General features: G+C 38.9%; 1 protein-coding gene across 1 annotated transcript in view; it reads right to left on the reverse strand.

Moving 5' to 3' along the window:
- MID1 (midline 1) overlaps positions 1 to 21,766 on the reverse strand; it is a 112,281-nt gene that overhangs the window by 21,880 nt on the left and 68,635 nt on the right. Inside the window, exons 4-6 of the mRNA XM_009287839.2 lie at positions 7,286 to 7,393; positions 4,095 to 4,243; positions 387 to 514 (exon numbers count right to left, since the gene is read on the reverse strand). Of these exons, the coding sequence (XP_009286114.1) occupies positions 387 to 514; positions 4,095 to 4,243; positions 7,286 to 7,393 (385 nt within the window). The remainder of the gene's footprint in view (positions 1 to 386; positions 515 to 4,094; positions 4,244 to 7,285; positions 7,394 to 21,766) is intronic.

Genomic DNA, 21,766 nt, shown 5'->3' on the forward strand with positions numbered 1-21,766 from the left:
CGGGTGTAGGAGGTAGAAGAGTTGGGAGTGAAGTTGAGCCCGGGAAGAAGGATGGGGTGGGGGCAAAGTGTTTTTAGTTTTGTTTTTATTTCTCAGTATCCTACTCTTACAATTAATTGGCAATAAATTACATTAATGTTCTCCAAGTTGAGTCTGTTTTGCCTGTAGCAGTAATTGTTGAGTGATCTCCCTGTCCTTATCTCAATCCACGAGCTTTTCATCTTATTTTCTCCCCCTGTCTTGCTGAGGAGGTGGAGTGAGAGAGCAGCTTGGTGGGCACCTGGCAGTCAGCCAAAGTTAACTGACCACAGAGAGCAATGAAGAAAATCCTATCACTACTATTTTATGAGGAACATATAATAGTAGCACCTTGAGAAAAAAATTACCTGTTAGGTAATCAAGGCATTCCAACAATTTCTTCTCCCTGGTAAAATCAAGTGCGAAAGTATCGAAAGTATCATTGAGATTAATTTCAGGAATCAGAACCTGGGAGGATGCAGTTGCCATGGAAACCCTATAATGAAAAGAAAAAGTCTTTTAGCACCCAAGACACAATAACTTTCACATCAAGGCAGGACCTGATCATTATGATTGTTATCACTTCGCAAAAAGGTTGACAAAAACTTTTACATGTATTTTATTTATATGGTTTAAGTTAGGAGCTTCTCCTGCCACTTTTATTTTGGCGAGCAAAGTCTCCAGTAAAAATCTCTTATTACTTAGCTTTTGCCTAACATGCAGTGCCAGATCAGGTTTTAACAAAATATTGGTTAAACAACAATATACTTTGAATTGTTCTTTCTAGTCACCCACTGAACCAAAGTAGCAATACCACATTTATCTGTGTTTTAAGCAATCCTGACAGATGCTGCATCCCTCCCTACCCTTGTTTTCCCAAGCAGTTTCTTGCTCCAGGCATTCCTTGGCACTACCGTCCCAAGGGCTCGGTGCAGATCCCCACACCTCCTCAGCTGTTCAGCACAGCACACTGCTGTTAACTTCAAAAAGCACAGGGGGGAGATAAAACAAATAGATGTCAACACAGTTTGTTTTGAAAGGCTTTTCCCTGCAAAGTATGTGTGCATACTTACACTTCCTCCAACACTGAAAAATTTCCATGCCTACTTCATTTCAGGAGCTACATCCACTTTTTGTCTGTCTAGCTGTACTAATATAGAGAGGTGAGCTTTCACAAGAAAACTGCCATCAGGATGTATCTTTCAGATCCTTCAGCCTGACATCTCAAAATATATGTTATTGGAGAGCTGGATACCAGATATGTTTACAGAAAGTTTGGTCCGTTTAAGCAAAGAGGTTATTAAATCTCATTTGTTAATTGTTTGAGTTTGGAGGTAAACACACAACCATGCACACAAGGTATGTCAGTTATCTGTCATTCATGACACGTCAGATCAAAATATTTTGATTGCTTCAATTAACAGTTTCCCAAATTAGAGTTTTTCTCTGTAGGCATGACTCAAATGGCTCCAGGCCAAATGCTTACTAAAAACTATGTTCTCATATATTTCTTGTGTAGTATTTTAGGAAAATGCCATTAGGAAAGTCAAAAACTGAGCTGCGCATCTCACTGTCTTCAGCATATTTTTCAAAAGCTGAGCTGAGGAGGTTTCCTAGTCAATAAATCATGTTATACAGTTCTCAGCACTGTTTCTCTTAATTGAAGTGCCTTTTCCCCATGTACTTAGAGGGAAAAATTCCCTGAGCTCTTTCACTTCTTTTTTTTCTCTCCCACCCCCCAGTAGTTCATCTGCAGTTACACTATGGTGTTTTATATCTAGTAGGAAAAAAAGACATGCATTTCTTGTAGGGCCTGCGCTAGGGCAAACATCTCTACAAAATTAACAATCGCTTTGCTAAGAAACCAGCAAGCAGGTATCTAAGATGAAGAGCTTCTCTGAATACCTCCATAAAGCACATACTTATTGTGAAGATGACCATATCACCAGGCCCTTCTGGACTTTGTCTGGGGCTATGCAAAGGATGTACTGTGAGTATGTGTGTTAAAGTCAGTTTTCAGTGAGCTCAACAGTTCACAGTTTCAAACACCATGTCACCACATTAGGTTCAGAGACTGAATTTTCTCCTGCACTTCTGCCTGCTCTATCTGACACTGTACTTGGTTGGAAAGGGTTTTTCTAGGATAAATGCATTTCACCCACTGTAAATAATGCATGACCTAAATCATTGTAGTGTGTGTAACGTCTTTGCTATACATAGTTACCTGTTGTGCTTACAACAGAGAATATTATACTGCAATTACTTTGAAATATGAAGAAATGCAATGAGCATAATTTCTCTGGAGAGAAAACAGGAGACTGTTTTAGCTGCTGGAGCTCAGGGCCCTGGTGAGACTGTTACATGAGCAGTCTAGAAGCAAACAAAATATTGCTCACCACATGAGAACTGAGAGTTACTTGTGGGGAATAATTTATTAATCAGATTTAGTCTCTTTTTCCACTTGCAATTTGTCTGCAAGCACTTGGTGTTTTTTTTCCCCTCAGTTTTATTCACTGCTTGAAATGATTCTCTGATTTTCAGGGCATTCACAGCCATCTCATTACAGACAGCAATCTGTGATAGCCAAGAATTAGATTTGATTGGGCACATATGTCAGCTGGTCTCATTTCTGCTCTCCAAGTGCCTCTCCTGTGACTGTATTCATGATGCAACTGTTCATGTTTATAAGGTGAAAATGGAGCTTCTCTGAATATTCTCTGGTAGTCAGTTAAAAAGTTTTGTCTCCACAGGTTTCTGCCCTACTGCTTGTTCCACCAAATACTGAAAAAAGGCCAGACCCTCGCCTTCAGCTTTTTGCTCATGATGCTCATGTGGTAGTTTTACTATCAGCTTCAGCTGGGAAGAAGAAGTGCCACAATGTAGCGTGGTGACAGAATACAAACTAGGGTCTGAGTCTGACAGATCAAATGGATCAAATGTAATCCATTGCCTTGCCTTTCTCAACAGATTTTCAATTCTCTGAACCTGTAACGAGCAACCCAGTGTTGCCGGCTTATTTATAAATTGATTAAACAGCTTTGGTGAAGCCTGATATTCATAGAATCTGCATACAGCACTCCAGAGTAACTGATAGACTTAAAAAAAAACCCCCAAAAACCAGCAGGGAATTTCATGCTTTGGATTAGGTGAAAATCGGCTGGACAATGTGAAGATATAATGTGAACCCAGAGATAAAAAAATACCTCAATAAAGGAGCATACTTTTTAATAGTTTTCTTCATTGTCCAGATACATTCTCCTTTTTTTTTGTTTCTCTGACTGATGATAATTCCAACAGAACATTTTTTCATCAGAAAATACTGCTGAAATTCAGTGGGAATGTTTCAGCATTCACAGTGTTGCACTGAAAACCAGACCAAATTTTCTGACAGCACAGTTTCCTAGAAAGACTTGCTCCCTTGTCTTTGGGTCCTTGATATATCTAGCATGCTGCAATGGAGCTAGGATCCTAGAAGTAGTAGAAATTCCCTGCACCCAGGGACCCAACACAGCAGCTGCCATAATTTCCAGACACCCAAGCTGTTGAATCTCCAACTCTTCGAGTGGGCTACCTCAGAGATGCATGTTGCAGGTTCCCAAAGTTACACATTTTGTTACCTGGCCGCTTGCTATTTTGTGAAGAATATGAATCCATTAAGATCATTCCGAATTTCTTCTACGGAGTGTAGTCGCTGCCTGATTTCTTTCTCAATCTCAGAATTTTTCATGAAGTAGGAAGTTCAGTTTCCAGAAACCTGTTTTTTTAGTGTGTTTAGCACCAGATATCTGCTTGGCATCTGTGCTACCTCCTTCATTTGTGCATGCTATTACTGTTCTAACTCTTATTTCGCATCCTTTTTCGACTGCTCCTCTTTTCAAAGGGACGTTTTGGTTTAGCATTACAGTAAGGTCCTTCCCACTATGGTACAGCACAAGGTAGTGTTTTGGGGGAATGTGTCAATTCACCCCGCTCTCTTTGACCACATTTGTGGTGGGACAAGACAATACGGCAACTGTGACAACCCATCTGCCTTAAACTGAGGTTTTTCTGTTTATCGAGAGGAACATCTTCTTTACCTTTCAGTGATATTTTTAGCAGTTTGCAGGAAGCGAGCGTGATCGTTCTCCTTCAGCGACTGTTCAGCCTGAGAGATGAGGGATGTCGAGCGCTCAATGCACTGTTTGCAGTTCGCAATCTGCTGAGCCAGTTTTCTCAACCTCACCACCTTGAGTGGAAACATAAGAAAGCAGTCACATCTCTAAGGTCACAAATCATGATTGCATTTGCACTTCCGAGGCAAAGCCGGAATGCAAAGCGGGAGTTAAGATGAATGGCTTCGCTGACAAGAGCTTCTTTCACACTAGCTTGATGGTGAGCCCCATCTAGCCACGTAACATTTGTAGTAAGGGGACAGGCACAGCCTTTCTGCCTCAATATTTTCCACATGGAAAACAACAGGGGAGAGCCAAAACAAGCACAGCTGGCCTATTTTCCAACAGAAGAAACGTCATTTCCTGGTACTTTCTGCTTACATGATAACTAAGGGCTATTTAGATAACCGTTTCCCTGAAGTGATGAGATCTGTGTTAAAGGCATTTTATAGATTAACTACTTTTTTCCTACTACTGAGGTGAGTTTCATAAAAAATAATCTGAAAATAAAACTTGACAGAAAAAGACTGTTCAACTCTACTAGCAATACACGCCTGCCCTTTTCATTATGTGCTTTTAGTCAAACAGGGTGTTTTCTTGTTGGGTATTTTTAACCGGACAAAAGCACAGTAGTGCCGGAGAGCTGATTATTATTACTGCAAACATATGTGCTGGAGATAAACACAGTAGATGTGACTGTAATCGTTAGCTGAAAGGTTAGGGAGGGGCACAGTCAATCCTCCATTTAAAGACAATGTTGGCTAACAAAACTTCTAGTTCCTGAAAGGTCTGGGAGTCCTTCCCACTGTTATCACATCAGGATCACAGTTTGAACAGGAGTAAGAAATAGGAAGGAAATGAAATAACTCTGGACTTTAGAAAAGCTTTAAGACCCAGTTACATGCAAAATGAGGAAACTAACAACCAAGTGGATTGGCAGAAATATCCAAATTTATAATAAAGATAACGGTCCCGATCTCAGCAATTAGGGCACAAGCTATGAAGCTGCTGAGTTGAATTTCAGATATAATTGCATCCTAAGCAGAGATAAGGGTATCTTAGTGCACCTACCCGACAACAGAAGCCAGTAGGAAAATAAATCTTTTGGAAAACTTTCAAAAAGAAAATACTGGCCAAATGATTAGTGTGGTATTTCTTCTAAAGATAGAAACAACAAAGGGAGAAAAATGCTGGGAAAGCATAAAGATTTTGATAATGCTAATGATCTGATCAGCTTCTAGGATGAACTAATGCCATAATGTTTTCTCTAACTGTGCATTTGCAGAGATTACAATTTGGTCTACACCAGTCTAACCAGGGAAAGGTTCACTGCAGTATTAAGTAGCTCATCTCTTTATTTACTTATTAATTAACAAAACAAACAATGAACTGAAATAAATGTTACCTTGTGAGCTTTTAGCAATCAGAAGGCATGTCATGATTTGTGACGTCTACATATGAAGTAGGTTTTTTTTGCTTGATTCTTTTTTATATCTTCTTCAAGAAGGCAACTGATGATAAACTTTAAAAGGAAGAGTCTCGTTTAAGTGTTTTTTTCCTGCTACATGCTCTGTGGGATTTTATAGGTTTCAGGTGATAGGTGAGATTAAGGACAGAGCTGTACCACGTTGTCAGACTCGTGTGTCTGAATCTGCAGCCTTGCAGTCACAGCTAGAACTTTATACCTGAGTGTTTCCAGCTCTGTAGCCATAACTATAGTCCTATAGACAAATTTGCCACGCCCTACCTTCCAGAAAGACTTAGCCACAAGCCCTCCTAAAAGAAGGTACATTGGGCAGAATTTCCTGTGGCTTTTCACATGGGTCTCTTAAACCCCTGAAATCTTTCAACATATACAACATTTGGGGCAAAGCATTCCAGATCTTTACTGGACCTCCACTGGTGTCACTTTTGGATGAACAAAGTAGAACAAAGAATGGGGATAGGTTCTGATATCAGCTATATTCAAATAAATTTGGAGTCAATTGTATTATAAATCTTCCATGCTCTAATGGACATTAGAATACATCTTTGCAAGCAATAGATTTTTTAAAAGCAACTCATGTACATAGCACAAATCCAAATGAATGGGAAGTTTTCTACTTCATTGGAAGCACAGCTGTCTTACTACACAGAGAAAGAGAGTTGAAACAATAATGCAGAAGGCCATCTTTTCCATTTTGAAGGGAATTATATTTTGTTAACAGCATGAGGAAATTCAAGTTCTGTCACACAATGTACAGGACCTGTGGTTTGAAACATGTTTAAGTCAGCCCTTGCCTACAGGCTTTTTATTTCAAGTTAATTGGAATATCTTGACAGCCGCATGACCCATTTAACCTGCTCTTGACTTTATTCCTTTCCTGAGCTTTTCCCACACAAGAAGAGTTTATATTTGACTTAGTTAGTTTAGCAGTTAAAGAGTAAACACCATGTACCTAGAAAATAAGAACATTAATTCAACTCTAATATGTTTCTGAGTTAACAGGTAGCTAGCAAAATGCATTGAAACTTGAATATCAGAGATTTTTCCTGCTCAGTATGTTTGTTGCTAATAATCATTGTACCTCAGTAATTAGAAATGCACACTTCATTTAATTCCCTGCATGTTTTTGAATAGTTTTTTGTAAATAAGTTAGACTTCTTATTCTCAAGAATGACAATGATTGAAACAAATTCTTTATGTGATAGTATTTTAATAAATAATTAAAATATCTAGACTAAAATATTCATGTAGATAATTGTCAGCCACGATACCAAATGTTCTGACACTTTGTAAAAGTGAAAACTTCAGGGGAAACATTGTCAGACATATAACAGAGTAAAGGAATCATTAATTAGTCATCATTTTGTTATCATTTACTGATGGTGACATCATTTCTGTGTTTATCCTTAAAAATCATAATCACATGTGGTAAGAGAAATGCCAAATAAACTGCTGAGGTCTAGCACACTAATCTTGATATAATTCATTCCTCTTTACACGAAAGTAGCAGTAGCCCAGGACTATGTAAGGACTTTTACAAACTTGTATTAATAGTACCTGAGGTCAAAAAGCCATAAGCATGAGGAAGCAGTGTTGACCTGCTTCTGATCTAAAGAAGAAAAGCTTTTACCTTTCCTTCCTTGATTTTGGTTCCAATTATTTGTCGTCTTTGCTGGATTATTTCAATGAGCTGGTCACATTCTTCCATCAGCTTGGTTTCTTGGCGGGATGCGTTTACCTACAAAGCAAACCATTATGATTAGCAAAACCTCTTTGGACATTTTCCTTTTCCTTTTTCTAATTTAAAAATTGTAATTTCTAAAATGTTGGTTTTGGCATTTTTTCTCCTTTCTGTGTATAATCTATGTGTTATTTTGTTTTTCCTGTCCTGGATTTTGTGAAATACTGAAATGACTCTGAATGTCTTGTTTGTAGGAGGTAGGACTTGCAAATAGATATTCATCAGGTACTTCTAACTCAAGTGAGAAAAGCCTGGTCCTGTGAGTACTGAGCAATGTCAGTTATAGCGGACATCAGTGAGAAGTGAAGGGTCTTCAGGAGGTGCTTAACACATCAGAATTTCAAGCTGTATATAGGACTGCAGTGAATACTAATGCACGTAAGAGCACAAGTACTGGATCAGACAGTCCATCTCTCACTGCTGCTAGTGCCAGCATCTGCTAGTAAAGCATCCTAGGAAGAAGTCCCACCATGTATGATGATTCCCATGAATATTTTCTCATCCTCCAACCATTTGCAGCTCAGAGTCTTCTTCAACCAGACACAATTTCTACATCATTACTCATCCTCAGAAGAGTTATCTTCTGTGGATTTATTTAGTCTCTCCTTCAACCCCTGCAAACTGTAAGTATCCCCACCATCCTACAGCAACGAGCACCACAGCTTAACTCACAGTCAAGTGAACAACTGCCTCCTTTAGAGGGATTTGAACCTGTCTCCTTCCAGCTGTATTTAATGATCCCAAGTTCTTTTACTGGAAAGGACAGCGAACTACTGATACCTATCCACAATCTATGTGCTGCTTGTGCTTTTATAGAGCACCGTTTTGTCCTCTAGCTGGACTTCTTTTCTACATTGAAGAGTCCTAAGTGATTAATTTTTTCCTCGTATAGGGATTCAGTTTTTCCTTGTATGAAAGCTGTACCATACCTTCAATCATCCTTGTTTTTTTTCTCTGAAACTTGGCCAGGTCTATCATCTCCTTTTTCATATGGGGAACAGAACTGTACTAAGTACTCAAGGTGCAAACAAACTATGGAGTCATACAGTGGCACGATATGTTCTCTACCTCATCTTGATTACTTTCATAATGATTCCTAATGTTTGATTTGCTGAATTTAACACTTGAAAATATTTATTATTTTCAGTGTCCAAATAGTGGTTCTTGAAAGATTCATACAACCAAAGATCCAAGCGAAATTACCAAGTCATGTGTATTGACTGTCTTTATTATTAACGCTTTGCCTCAGCAATGAATAAGATAGAAAATAATAGCTGTGCTTATGTAGTTTTCTACAGTATAAATATATGAGCCAGTGAAACCGTTCTTAATGCAAAAAACCTCACAAAGAATATTAGCTTTCTATGGAAAATGTTGACTTCTGTCAAAAAATAAGAAAACTTAAACCAGGAAAGTTTTGGTTCTCAGCTGAAAATGTTTTGTTTCTGGAGAAGACCGATTTTTTCAGTGAAAAGTCAACATTCTGTATGACAAGAAAAATGTACTTCCCCACTAGCAGTAGTATGTATAGCTTACATGTATGCATAAAGAGTCAGAGAAAAAGGCAAAAAGTTCTAATCGTATTAAAATAAAGAAAAATTTAAAGGAGTGATTTCAGAGCTGTGTTTCCACACACACTTTGCTAAGAGCAGAAAGCAACCTCTAGCCCTGGGCAATTGCTCCTAGAACCATGTCACTTCTTCCATTGGGCTAGTAAGAGCTAGTGGTGAACAACAACAGGGAACAGTTCCAGGTGACAAGTAACTATATTTCTCCCCTTGGTTATTTTTCAGTACGATGAGCCTCTTGATCTGCCTCAGCCTTCTTTTTTTTCTTCCAACAATGTGTTTTAACATGCATTTACCTGTAAGCACATTATGGAGCTCATTAAGATTAAGCAAATGCTTATATATCTAAATTTGGACCAGCGCCATTTTTACAAATAACCTTCTTATGTGAAATACATTGTGTCCTCCAGGCAAAGAGGGGACTTGTTTAAGGTTTTGGATTAGCCTTCTCAAACCTTCATAAAATTAAAGTTTGATTGCATATTTTACAGGCTTAATTATTAATTAAGACATCAGGATTATAAAGAGAAAATGTATTTGTTTCTGGAAGGGGTCAGACAGTACTGAAAGTGTTGGGGAGATCTGCACGCAGTAGGTGAAGATGTCGAAAGTACTTCCACCATGCAGTTTTAGGTGCCTATTTATCTCCTTATGTTAGCTGTTTGCTCTGCCTGGCTTCCCACCATGGTCCATGAGGAGAGACAGACCACAGAGCAGCTCACCCAAAGCCTCTGGCAGTGCCAGTGTCTCTCCACTGACCGCTTAGGGAGCCTAGAAAAACCAGTCAATCAACACTGTCCCTCCTATTCCCCCTCTTCTCGTCATCCCACTGCCCTGGCTGCATCACACCCTCCTGTCATGCACCGTACTTTGGCATGAAACTCTGCAGAGCTGTTTTCAACGAGCCGTCCAGTGCACCAGTTTCCCCAACCCTGACCCCAGTTTCACTGGTGGACTGAAATTCCACCAAAGAGCGGGGAATCCCAAATGGTCTCAGTTAGGGGCAACGATCACATCCACTGCACGTGGGCACAACTCCTTCTGTGTCGATACTGAGGTCTGCTCATGCCAGAGCCGACTTTGGCACTTGATTACGGCAACACTTCACAGGATTTTTGAGTAGCTTCCACTCAAAGTGTTACTTCTATCACCACTTATGTCATGATTTCATTTTGTCGAGCAGATCTAATTAATCTTTGGGGTTACTGTCATGAAACATAGAGTTACAGGAAGGTTAAGTCAACATTGTTTCATTTAACGCTTTTGTTGGTTTGAATAATAAAGTGTTAATAAATCTTAACTTAAAAAACTCTAAACTAAGAAAACCAAAATGCTTGGAAAAAACCTTTCTATTTCTTACACACTGACTGAAGACTTCTCTTTTTCTTTGAAATCTGAAAAGCAAACTCTTTTATAAACTTCATTTGAAGACATTTCCAACTTTATAGCTTGCACAAGCTTATTAAAAGTGAAAAGAATATTCCAAAATTATTTGATACGTCTGAGCTTTGTATGAAAAAAATCCCATTTAATCTCGGGGCTTTTCTCAAGCTGAAATACTCCTTAATCAAATTTTCAGCCTACAAGGCCTCTGATTCAGTAATAACTTTATAATTGAGCACATGCCTAACTTTAAGTGCACCATATTAGCTGTGGCCCTAAAGGGACTATTTGTGAGATTAGCATTGAATATTATTTACTTGTATGTTTCTGAGGAGTCATATGTCAGACCAAAGAGCCACAGGCATGGAGCAGGACTCTGCTGTACAGGTGCTACAGAAATACCAGAATAAGGCTCTGCCTTCTGCTTGAGTCTTTTGATGAACAGCAACCTTGACAATAACTTCCAGCTGGGACTGGCCAAGGAATGCGAGTACTGTCTGGTGAAAATATTTGAGGTTTTACATTCTACATTTTTCCACATTAAAAACAAGCCCTCTTTCCAAGGAGTTCATTAAAAGAGACTGAGAGCTGCACTGGAAAAGTCTGGAGACTGTGTCGCTCACTTTGGTTGTGGGAGGCTCTGAATCACGCAGACAGCAGACTTAAATCTGGGCTTCCTCCATCCCAGATGAATGTTGGCTCCTTAATCTGAGATATCTATTGCCTGAGAGTTTATGCTGGACTTGGGGACACCTCTCTGTAGAAAATTTCACTGACATCAATACACTTAGTTTTGGCATCAACAAATTCCTTAAAAATCCGTGTCCAGAACGACTTTGAACCTAAATCTTTGTGTTTTGTTGGTATTGATTTTATAAACTTCTCTTCCATGCCACAAAACTGTTTTAAAACAGACTAAAACATTATTACAATTTAGCAAAAATTATAACATTTTCTACTACAAACAAGCGAGCAAGGACTGATTCTAGTCCTGCTGCTTTTGTGGGGAATTTATTTCTATTTCTGTAATATCTGAAGACCTCAGACAGTTTACTAAAAAAACAAATATTTTAGGGTTCTTTCCAGGTTTTCCAGCTAGATGGATAGGGACTGCTGGCCTTTGCCTCAGGGAGTGGGTGTAGAAAAAAAAAGAAAAATGGGGGTTCCTCAGATGTCTGACAGGGAGCTGGAAACAGCAAGCCCTCCCGACCCGAAGAGGAGAGCAGGCCAGCTGTTCCCAACTCCACAAGCTGAGAACTGCTTTGGAAAGTGTTCTGCTCTCTGCAGAGGCTTCCTTGGCTTTCATCTTCAGAGACGCGAGTTAAATTGCAGCTTAGGTCATAAGAAAATGAATGTGGTGGTTTCAAAGTCCCCAGCAGATGTTTGGGAAATCACACAACTACAACGTGGCTAGAGGTTCACGGTTACAGGGGAGCTTCTCTGATTAATTCAAAGGCAAACAGAGTGTCAGAGGGCTAGATTCATACCCACGAAAACTTCCCCAACTAATATACTGGAATCAAAGGATTTTTTAGGGTCTCAGCAGAATTTTCCTTGCAGGAGCAAAACTTTCCCTCTGGGATTCCTTATGGGTGAGGCAATTTTGTCCACAAGTGGAAATGCACATGTGTCTTTTCAGCAAATAATCTCTAAATGACAAACAAAATAAGACACCCTAAGTTAGAGGTGGTCTGCTTTTTTAAGACTACACTGTCTGGGATAAATTCATCAAAACCAGAGTAATTTTTATTCTCTAGTCCTCCACTACTTATGCAAAATGAAAGGCAGCAGGTTGTGGAAAGAGTCTGATCTTTGAAAAATGAGGTATGAACTTGAGTTTCAGCTTTACTATTTAAAAATGGTCTCAATGCCTCAAAAAATAATTTCTTTGCAGTTGTGGCCATACAGGTAAAGCAGAGGTATCAGCTTTTCTTTATGGGTTTGAGTTGATGGTTATAGAATTACTATATACTCACAAATACACAAAAATATCAGAAAAGCAAATTGCAATGATTCCACTTAACAACTGTAACATCATCATCCACTTAACAACATCATTGCCACATATTTCAGTCTAGATTTTGAGCCTGAATTCCTCTTTACACTAAACCCAGAAACTGAGGGGGAAAAAAAATCTAAAATGATGACATATAATGGCTGGTACCTGTTTAGGAAGACTGTCTTCATTGTCCTGTAGATGTGGAACACACTTTCTGGGATTAGACTCTTTAGATAAATTAAAGGATTATACTCATCTAAAGAGAGAGGCCTATTTATTTTTTAATTACTCTGTGTTGTAAAGTGAATAACTTTTCTTCATAGACTCACAATACATTGAAGTAATATTTTAACATCATCCATGTTTCATTTATTTATTCAATGGCAATACAAAGGATAATGATTAATGGGCATTTATGAAAACATTTCTTCCCTTTCTTTTTCTGGATGGCTAGACTGAATGAGAGTCATGGATTTAAACTTCTTTCATTTCATATCCCTGTTTGATATTACGGGTTATTCAATTTAGTCTTCTGTAGAGCACAAGCAACTCTTGGAATAAAGCTTTTTAAGAATCTATCTACTCTAAGCATAAAACTGATTTTATCTATTATGACAAACTGTGCCTTTGGAAATATGTGATATTAATCAGCTTGCCATCTGAATGGATCATCTACAACTCCTTTATTCTGAACTGGCACAAGAGAAAAGAATGGTCATCTCCCATTTCAAGTGTGCCAGAGGCTTTGTTTTTGTTTGCATTCCACTTCTATCTCTAACCAGGAGACCTGTGTTTAGAGGCAGTCTCAGAGCAGGTTAAACAAAGGTCAGTGCAAAAATACAGCAACTTACTCTGGCTACCTAGGAATTTTGTGAATGAAGAATTGATTAGGCCAGGATAGCTAAATCGCTTTGGGTCAGGCTGATAAGACTATCTGGCCCAGTCTTGACTAAAAGTAAACCTTTTTAGAAGTTTGAAATACTCATGTTACTTATTAAAATATTATTTTAAAGTTTTTTTCCCTACTGTGTTTTGAAGCACATTGTTGAGAAACTAACCAGCAAGAAACCTAGCAGTCCTCTAGTGACATTTACAATCTAATCACAAAACCAAATCAAACCAGAAGTTTCATGGAAAACAAACAAATTGTTTTTCTAAGATTTCCGTTAAAAACATAAAAAAAATCTTAAACTCACATGATCTGGAAAGTTCTCGTAAAGAGCTACTGTTAAAAACATTAAAAAAATCTTAAACTCAGATGATCTGGAAAGTTCTCGTAAAGAGCTACTCCAGATACACTTATGCTGACAGCTGTAAAGCCCATCGACTAGGCTTGCTTCAATGAACCAAGTATTGTTTTTCTAAAACACAAATGCAGCATCATGTTGAAACTATAGCTGCATTTCTCAGGATAGGAAAGCACCCTGGAGAAAAGACATTTATTGAGAGACAAACCACAGTTTCACAACTCGGTTAAACTGCTCTGGGAACATACTGCCAAAAAGAAAAAAAGTATTCCCATTTTCCTTCCATCCGCAGAAGCCGGTGCGGCCACCTGGGGAAATGGCTGGGCTGAGTTCACCTGGCGAATGTGGATGTTGCACAAACACATAGGAATCAGGTAAAGAAACACGATGGGGAGGGCAGAAGCAGAGGTGGGGAGACTTTTGGCAGCAATGAGGCTTAAGATCAGATTAAGCTGTTTGTGAAACTAAGCCCTAAGAGGCATGTGTTTTTTTAAGATGCAGTAAAAGGGTCATATTAATAATTTATTTTCAGTCATTATTTCTGTCCTTTATGTTAGTCCTTTCTTTGAACCTAAATAATGAAAATATTTTTTGAATTGAATGATATTTACTTATTTATTGTTTTTATTTTGTTTTTCCTGCTGACATTAAGCCTTTGTTTCAAGTTGAGCAAAATACTCCATGTGTTTCATTTAGGGTAGAAAAACAAGAACAATTAAATAATCACTGAAGTTCAAAGGACTGCCCATCCTTTGATGAAGATGAAGCAAGTGCCCTTGTAACCAACAGTTCAGTACTTAAAACTCATCCAGGATCCAGGGTCTTTAGCCTAGTGCTTAACACACTCACTAGAGGACCAATGTCTCTGGTCTCCTTGCTGCTCTAATTACTGTTCAGCTACTTATGTTAGGCAGAAAAAGGAGAAACTCAGGAGTATTTTGTTCCCATAAAGGTACATGTCTCAAAGACAGAAGGTTCCAAAAAGTAACGACATTTTGACTGACAAGTTATATTCTCCGATGGCAGGCACAAAGTATTACCTGCTGCATTAGTTAACCAGTGATTAACAGTGAACTAAAACCCATTTTTCAGTCTAAGGTCAAATTTTTGCAGGAATATCAGTCTAACAAGACTGTGAATGCATACACGTGTATGGATGTGAGACAGAGGGAGAGGTGGAGCCAATGGGAACTGGCCGCCTGAACAGGCGATGGCAAGCACTGCTGTTAGTTTACGCACAATCCGTGTGACCGCTATCATAATTATGACTCCAATTTCCAGAAGTTACAAAACAGTTGTAGGTGCATTAACCTATACCAGCACGTGCCTAATCTGTACACAGAATGTATGCGTAAGTGCTGCAGTTCTATACATATATACGACCAATTATACATTTAATATAGGGCCAATATTTTATATAGGACCAGTTATACATTTGTGAAAACAAATAATTTCTTAGGCAAATAATATTTGACTACTAGGCTAGGGCTTACTGGGCATGCAACTTAGGACATCCTTGAATGAATATTCTGCATTGCCGTACGCCATGAGCATATTTTGTTAGTTTTTATTTCTGAAGTTTCTCTTTTCTCTAATGCTATGTAAAATTAAGACTCTGACTAAAGCTTACCTGAGATTTTCACTGAATGAAATCAATTTATATGAGAGTGGAATTAAATGTAGAACTAAAGTAATTAGAAATCAAAAGTAGATCATGCCATAACTTTAATCTGAACAATGTTAATAGAGAAAGTACTCTTGTACCCTCTCTCATTAGAAACTGTATTAGGAAACTAATGCTGTAAACTTCCTTAGGGTTTTATACACATCATGAAGTTTGCTAATTAGTCTTTTATTGAGAGTAATAACTGTATTTCCTTCAAGTCATGTTTTCCTGTCTATTTCACAAATCAAAAAATGTCAGTTACTTCTAGCACTTAAATATAGCAAATAAATTTAGCTGCTGAACAAGTATCTTAGCAAAAACAGAAGATACTGGAGCAGAGGCAAAAGCAGCTTTCAGTGGAGCCACTTTTCAAGTTATCTGCCCATGGTGATGGTAAACGCTTACTTAACCCATTGCCCCCTTCCTACTATCTAAAAAACCTCGTCAAAGTGGATTCCTAATTCCAAACTGCTAGTGGTCAGCTTTGTGTGACTACAAAGGCCATTTGCTGCAGTTCAGACACCAGGATTTACATACAAGCCTTCCACCTAAATTTTCCTAACAAGAACTTGTCGGTTTACTTGGGCTTTGGTTGAAATGGTCTCAAATCTCAAGAAGGAGCGAGTACCATGAAACTGTTTTTTATTGTCACAGACAAAGCCTCTTTATTGTTAGAGTGTCCTCAGGGAATCACTCTGGCAGCCAAGTTTTGATTTTGCTTTCCCTCAAGTAACAGAAATGCTACATGTATCTTATATAAAAATTGATGGAGACATTTTGTCGCAAAATTTGAAGACACTCTCTTGTAGCTGAAGTCTTACCAGAGATTTGAATTTTCATTATTTATAATTTTCCCATTTGGCTCACTTCTTTTTGATCAGGCACACAAAAAAAGGCAACAACAGGATTTTCCAGGTGCTGCCATCTTCTCTTCATCACTTTTGCACTACTGTTGTTACACTGATTTAAAATGTGTCTGATATGTGTGAGTGTTCAGTATCTGTGCTGGTGAAATAAAGGGTCTTTCAATATACTACTTTTTTTTCAGGTGATTATGTAACATGGCTATAAAAAACACCCTTTGACACACACAAAACCAATTTTTGACTGGGAACTTTATGCTGAGATTTAGCCTACAGCAGATCTTCAGAAGTGAGCTAGAAACTGAGCATTTCCATTACAAACAGAAAGCAAAGGATGCAGCAGTTTGAGGGTTACACAGTTAGAGGAACATGCCTTCTCTTCTTTATACAACCAAAATGATTTTGCAGCAGTGTCCAGAATTTGCTTCCTATGATGTTTGGTGAATTGAAAGCAAAACAAACAAACAGAAAGACTGAGATACAGATGTTATAAAACTGTCTACAAGCAAGACTTATTTTCTTTCCCCTCCCCCCTAGATAATTGCTCCAATTTTTCCTCCAGCTGAGTTCAGATTATGTTTCTGCATAACAGATGGGAGAAGCTTCATGGTATTGACTATATAACAGACGTTTAATCATATATTTCCTAGAAGAGATGAGAAAAAAGTCCAGAAACAACACTCAAATTGCTTAGGAAAAAGTAACTGGCAAAAGAGGCTCATGCTCAAATTTGTGCCTTATGCCAACTAACGTCATGATCTAATAGTCGTCTGCAGAAACCTCACACATTCATAGAAGCAACGTGCCTTGGAAACTATGACAAAGAAGCAAATCTGCTGTGACATAGCACTTTGTCAGCCAGAGAAACCTGCGACACTAAAACCAAGGGGAGAACCTAAGTGCTCAAAGCATTAAATCCTTCCCTGATTCAACTGAGAAGTGGCTAAATCCAGAGCTGCGTACAGCTGGAAAAGCCACAGGCCAGCAGAGCAGGATGCGGCCCCCATCGCCCTGCACATGGCAGGGGTGCAGGGGAGGGTGGCAGTGCTGCAGCGTGCAGGGGGGCAGGTAGGGGAGATGTGCCAAAGGCCACCCTGGGGCACCGCCATGCTGATGCCCCTCCAGCACACGGTGGGAGGCAGGGAGACATGGAGGTGGGCTGGTATGGCCACGGGAATACTATCACCCAGGCATTAACCTATATCACTATATCGTAGGTCTGTCAATCCCAATTTTACAACAGTGTTTTTGGAAGATTTGCCCAAGGCTCCTACAGAAATTTTCAGATATTCACGCAAGCAATTTGCGTAGCACATTTGTCATGAGCGAATTACTGCAGCCTTGTTTCACCCAGTGGGACTGGATCCAGTTAGAGCCTCTTCTCCCTCAGCTGAGGTAGAGGGCTTGTACCTAGACTGTTAATTTATGCCAAAGCATAAATATTTACACTACTTCCTTTTCCCTCAAACATCTTCCCCTTGTAATAGCTCCAGAACTAAGTAGCTGCTTTCCTGACACGCATGGATGTTTTTATGGACTTTTAAGAGCCACATGCTGATTTAGCCACATTCTAGAGGGCTCTCTCATTGGGTGAATGTCCACAGAATTTAAAAATAAAATTCTCCAGGATTGTTTTTAATGCTTTTAAAACAGTTTTCTACAGATACTGAGATGTGTGAGTGCTGTGAACTACGACTACAAATAAACATACTTCAGATTAGTAGCCATTTCTAGTCCATTTTCTCAGTTTGTGGAGAAAACTATATTTTATCCTATGAATCAGTTTATCGTTTGATGCAGCCAAGCCTCCTGTCCCTGGGGAGGCAGCCACAGCCACCTTCCCTAAAGAGAGTGAGGAGCAGAGCTGAATCACCGGGGCCAATCCAGCAAGCTGCCCCGAGCGAAGGTGTGCTCTGCAGAAAGCAGCCTGGCCAAAGGCGTGAAGTTGTAGACCTGCCATCATCTCCAAGGAAGGAAAACAAAACCTTCCTGATTAACAGCCTTTGGATTTTCTGCAAAACCAAGAAACGACAGACTGGATTACGGAGGAAGGGAGAGTGGAAAGATGGAAAAATGAATGTAAAACAGAAAACATGTTAGGGATGTGTCTGAAAGATGAGTAAAACCAGTGTGTCAGCATGCTCCTCGTGAAACAGAAAGAATTGGGACAGAAAGAGCGTTACAGTCTCAAGCGCTCACTTTTCAGGCTGTGGCTTCCATTCAGAAAATGAGATTTTAAAAATTAAGCATTACCATAAAATAAGTATTAGCACAGACTGTACTTACATATTAGGCATGAAATCATTCATTAAGATATTATAAAATGCTTAATAATATCTCTGCTGTACTTAAAGCAGTAAAGAATACAAGTTTGGCTTGATTTATTGGCAAAAGTTTTCCCACTGATATGCCCAGAACCACCCGCAGGAATGCAAGACTGGAAGTGGACTTCTTGAGTCTCCCAAGATCAGGTCCCCCACCAGGATAAATCTTGTCATAAATTGATAAACTCCATCTAAAAATAGGCAAGATTTATGCCTCCGTTGCTGTGATGAAAGGCAGCCCCAGATCCGCCCTCCTCGGTGGCTTGAAGGCGTCTAGCTTCCAGATAACAAACATCCCCAATCAGCCCTTGCCTGCTCACGCGAGCAAAAAGTGAAAACAACTCTTTTCAGAAGGGAATAAACATTAGTTTTAACACACAGAGAGATTGGGATTTGGCCTTTGCTATGGATAAAGTTTCAGTTGCCTGATGCGAAGGATGTATGGGTGGATAATTAATCTGCAGTGAAGCTGGTTGCTGGGAAGCCATTAACAGCTCACTTGGCTGATGAGAAACAGTGGCTCTGCGACAACATTTGGTTTGGCTGGCGAGGATTCATTTATTCAAAAGACACAGAGCCTGTTTGCTGTTCGTTTTTGGAAACATCAGCTTCTGCTCCATATCAAAAGCCAAAAAAGACATTCATTTTTCCTGTAATTTTTTGGTTTCTGACAGACAAAGGCATTAAAAAATGTTAGTGTTTATTTCTACAAATAAATGATAATTAGCATAACTTTTTTTAAAGTTTATATACTCCTCAATAAAAACTTGGTAACTTTAACACAAGGAATAATAATTTCCTTTCCTTCCTTGTTTTTCAAAGTTCAAATTATGTGTGAAATATAAGCAATTCTTTTTTTTTCCAACTGGTTTTAAACCTCCCAAAATTTAAATCAACATTAAAATAACATTATTAAAATGATTTAAAATTAGGTAAGGAAAATCTAGGTATGTAACAGCAGTTTTTACAGTGCACCACCTATATTTTTACATGCTTACAAATTGTATACAATATATTCTACATCATCATCTGTAATATATTGTATCAAAAAATGAAAAAGAAAACATTTCCTATAAAATTAACTGCTTGTTCGGTTTCAACCTTTGAGTTCATATGGCAACACTGATACAGCCATTGGAAACTTCAGCTTTTCTTTTCCTAATATTTTGTAATTTTAAATTCGTAACATTAATGTTACAACCAATATACTGTTTGCTTCATTTGGGTTTCTGGCTTGGGGTGAATTTCTGTCACGAAGAAGCACAAAGAAAGAGAGCATACTGACTTTTTAAAAATCTATCTAAGCCTCAGCTTCTCTAACGCTGGAAATAGTCACATCATATCTGAAGTTTCCACAGCGTTCTGAGAAAAAGAGATAGCTTTAAAGTTTACTTCCACATCCCCACTTGCCCGATTTCCAGCGTGGCCTAGGTCCAGGGTTTTGACTGAAGCTCATTTCTTAATATTTAGCTAATTTAAATGCTAATTAGACTAATTTGATGAATAAAACGTGGTAGGAATTCATTAACAACTTTGCTGCTATTGCTTTATGTCTACAGAGAAATTTTCTAAAACAGGGCTCCAGGGACAGTAGCGCATCTGTTACCAGTTGAACAAGTTGGATTTTTTGTAATACTAAACCTTAGAGTTGGTAATATATTGCAGAATTGCAGAGGAGATGGAGGAACCATCTTAAATTTTCCAGATCTAGCCCATCTTGGACACAGGCCACTAATGAAGAAGAGGCCTTATGCTGTCCTGGGCCCATCTGCTTCATGGGTTTTGCTCTGAGTTTTATATACAGTGGAAGAAAACGTGCTTTGTCTCTGTCTCTCGTTACCTACTACAGTCTTTCCAGCTGATACTACAGTTGTTCTGCCTGACGTTATTACTGTCTATATAAAGAACTCAAACCGTTCACCTCAAGTCTGATACTGTGGATAGACTTTCATGGTTTTGCTGAGCCCCATGAAGTCAGTGAGGCTCCACAGAGGTGGAGCAGATAGAAAAATGGATGAGATGATCTCTTTGGAAGAACAGTCTTGGGGTTCTTTGTTTTGTTTCGGGGATTGGGGTTTTTTTGTTTGGTTTTTTTGGATGTTTTTTTTTCTTTCTTTCTTTTTCTGCAGCATGTGCCATTGCCACAGTCCAGATGCCAAATAAGCAGATGCCAAATTTTCAGGATGTGCCTTTGAATCTATTCAAAAGCAAAAGCTGCTCTTGGGCTTAATTAGGTCACTGAATTTTAGTCTCAAAAAGACAGAAAAGAAGTAGCCCTATGGAGAACTTCCATGGGACTTTATAAGGAAGAAAAAGAGGCTTCTCTAAAAACCAAGTGCCTTTCTGCAGAGCTGGCAGGTGGCCGTGTTACAGCAGTTAATGTCACAGCTAACTTTCTCTTAAATTATATCCATGTTTCAGAAGCTCTGGGTTAAGGCTACCGTTAAGGCTACCGTTAGGTAGCTAGTACCGTTAAGGCTACTCTCTCAAATTCCCCAGGGCTATTCCCCAGGTAACACTGGTGAAGAAACCCGGCTTCCTTTCACATACATGGACAACCATACTCAAAGTAGAATACCTTTTCTACACACCATTATTACTTAATGCTGCCTGTCTGCTAGGAACATACAGTGCCCCCTTCTCTGAATAAACAAGGCTGCTGCAGGAATTGCAATGCAGTCAGAAGTGAAATGGTCCTATGCAGAAGCCTGTCAACAGACAGCATTGCAATGCAAAAAAAACCCCAACCATTTTTCACAGGGAAAGTAAGTTTTCCCTGCTAATCTGACTAGTAATTAGCTGTTTAACTGAAAATACCTCTTCTCTGTGATTGACGTCTAAAGCTTGTTCCACCCTAAATCAGCAGTTATTTATGTTGTGCCAGCTCCTCTGATTCCTACCCCATTAACATTCCCATGCCATCTTAGATTTAGTTTAGAACTTATGAAAACTGATTGCACTGCAAATGATGAACTTGGTGTATCTCAGTGAATCCCGTATATCTGTCAACAAGCACATGCACGTCACAATGTTGAGCCTTTCCTAGTCTTCCAGTGTTTCTCAGCCACAATTTACCTGGAGGAGGGGTAAAAATCTTTTGTATCTGGTGTGTCACCTGGAACTCATGGCTGAGACTGACAACGAGGAAAGTACTGGTGATAAAGTTTTGATGCCATGGGGAAGATTGTATAATAGTTACTGGCAGAAAGCATAAACTCATGTTGTCTTTTGCAAGTTTTTTATGATATGGAAGCTTTTTGTTCATAGTGGTTTTGGCTTTGTTGACTTGAATGTACTATAAGGAACTGAAAAGGTCTCAC

This window comes from Aptenodytes forsteri, unplaced genomic scaffold (genome assembly GCF_000699145.1).
Source record: "Aptenodytes forsteri isolate BGI_AS27 unplaced genomic scaffold, ASM69914v1 Scaffold200, whole genome shotgun sequence".
Classification (NCBI taxonomy): domain Eukaryota; kingdom Metazoa; phylum Chordata; class Aves; order Sphenisciformes; family Spheniscidae; genus Aptenodytes; species Aptenodytes forsteri.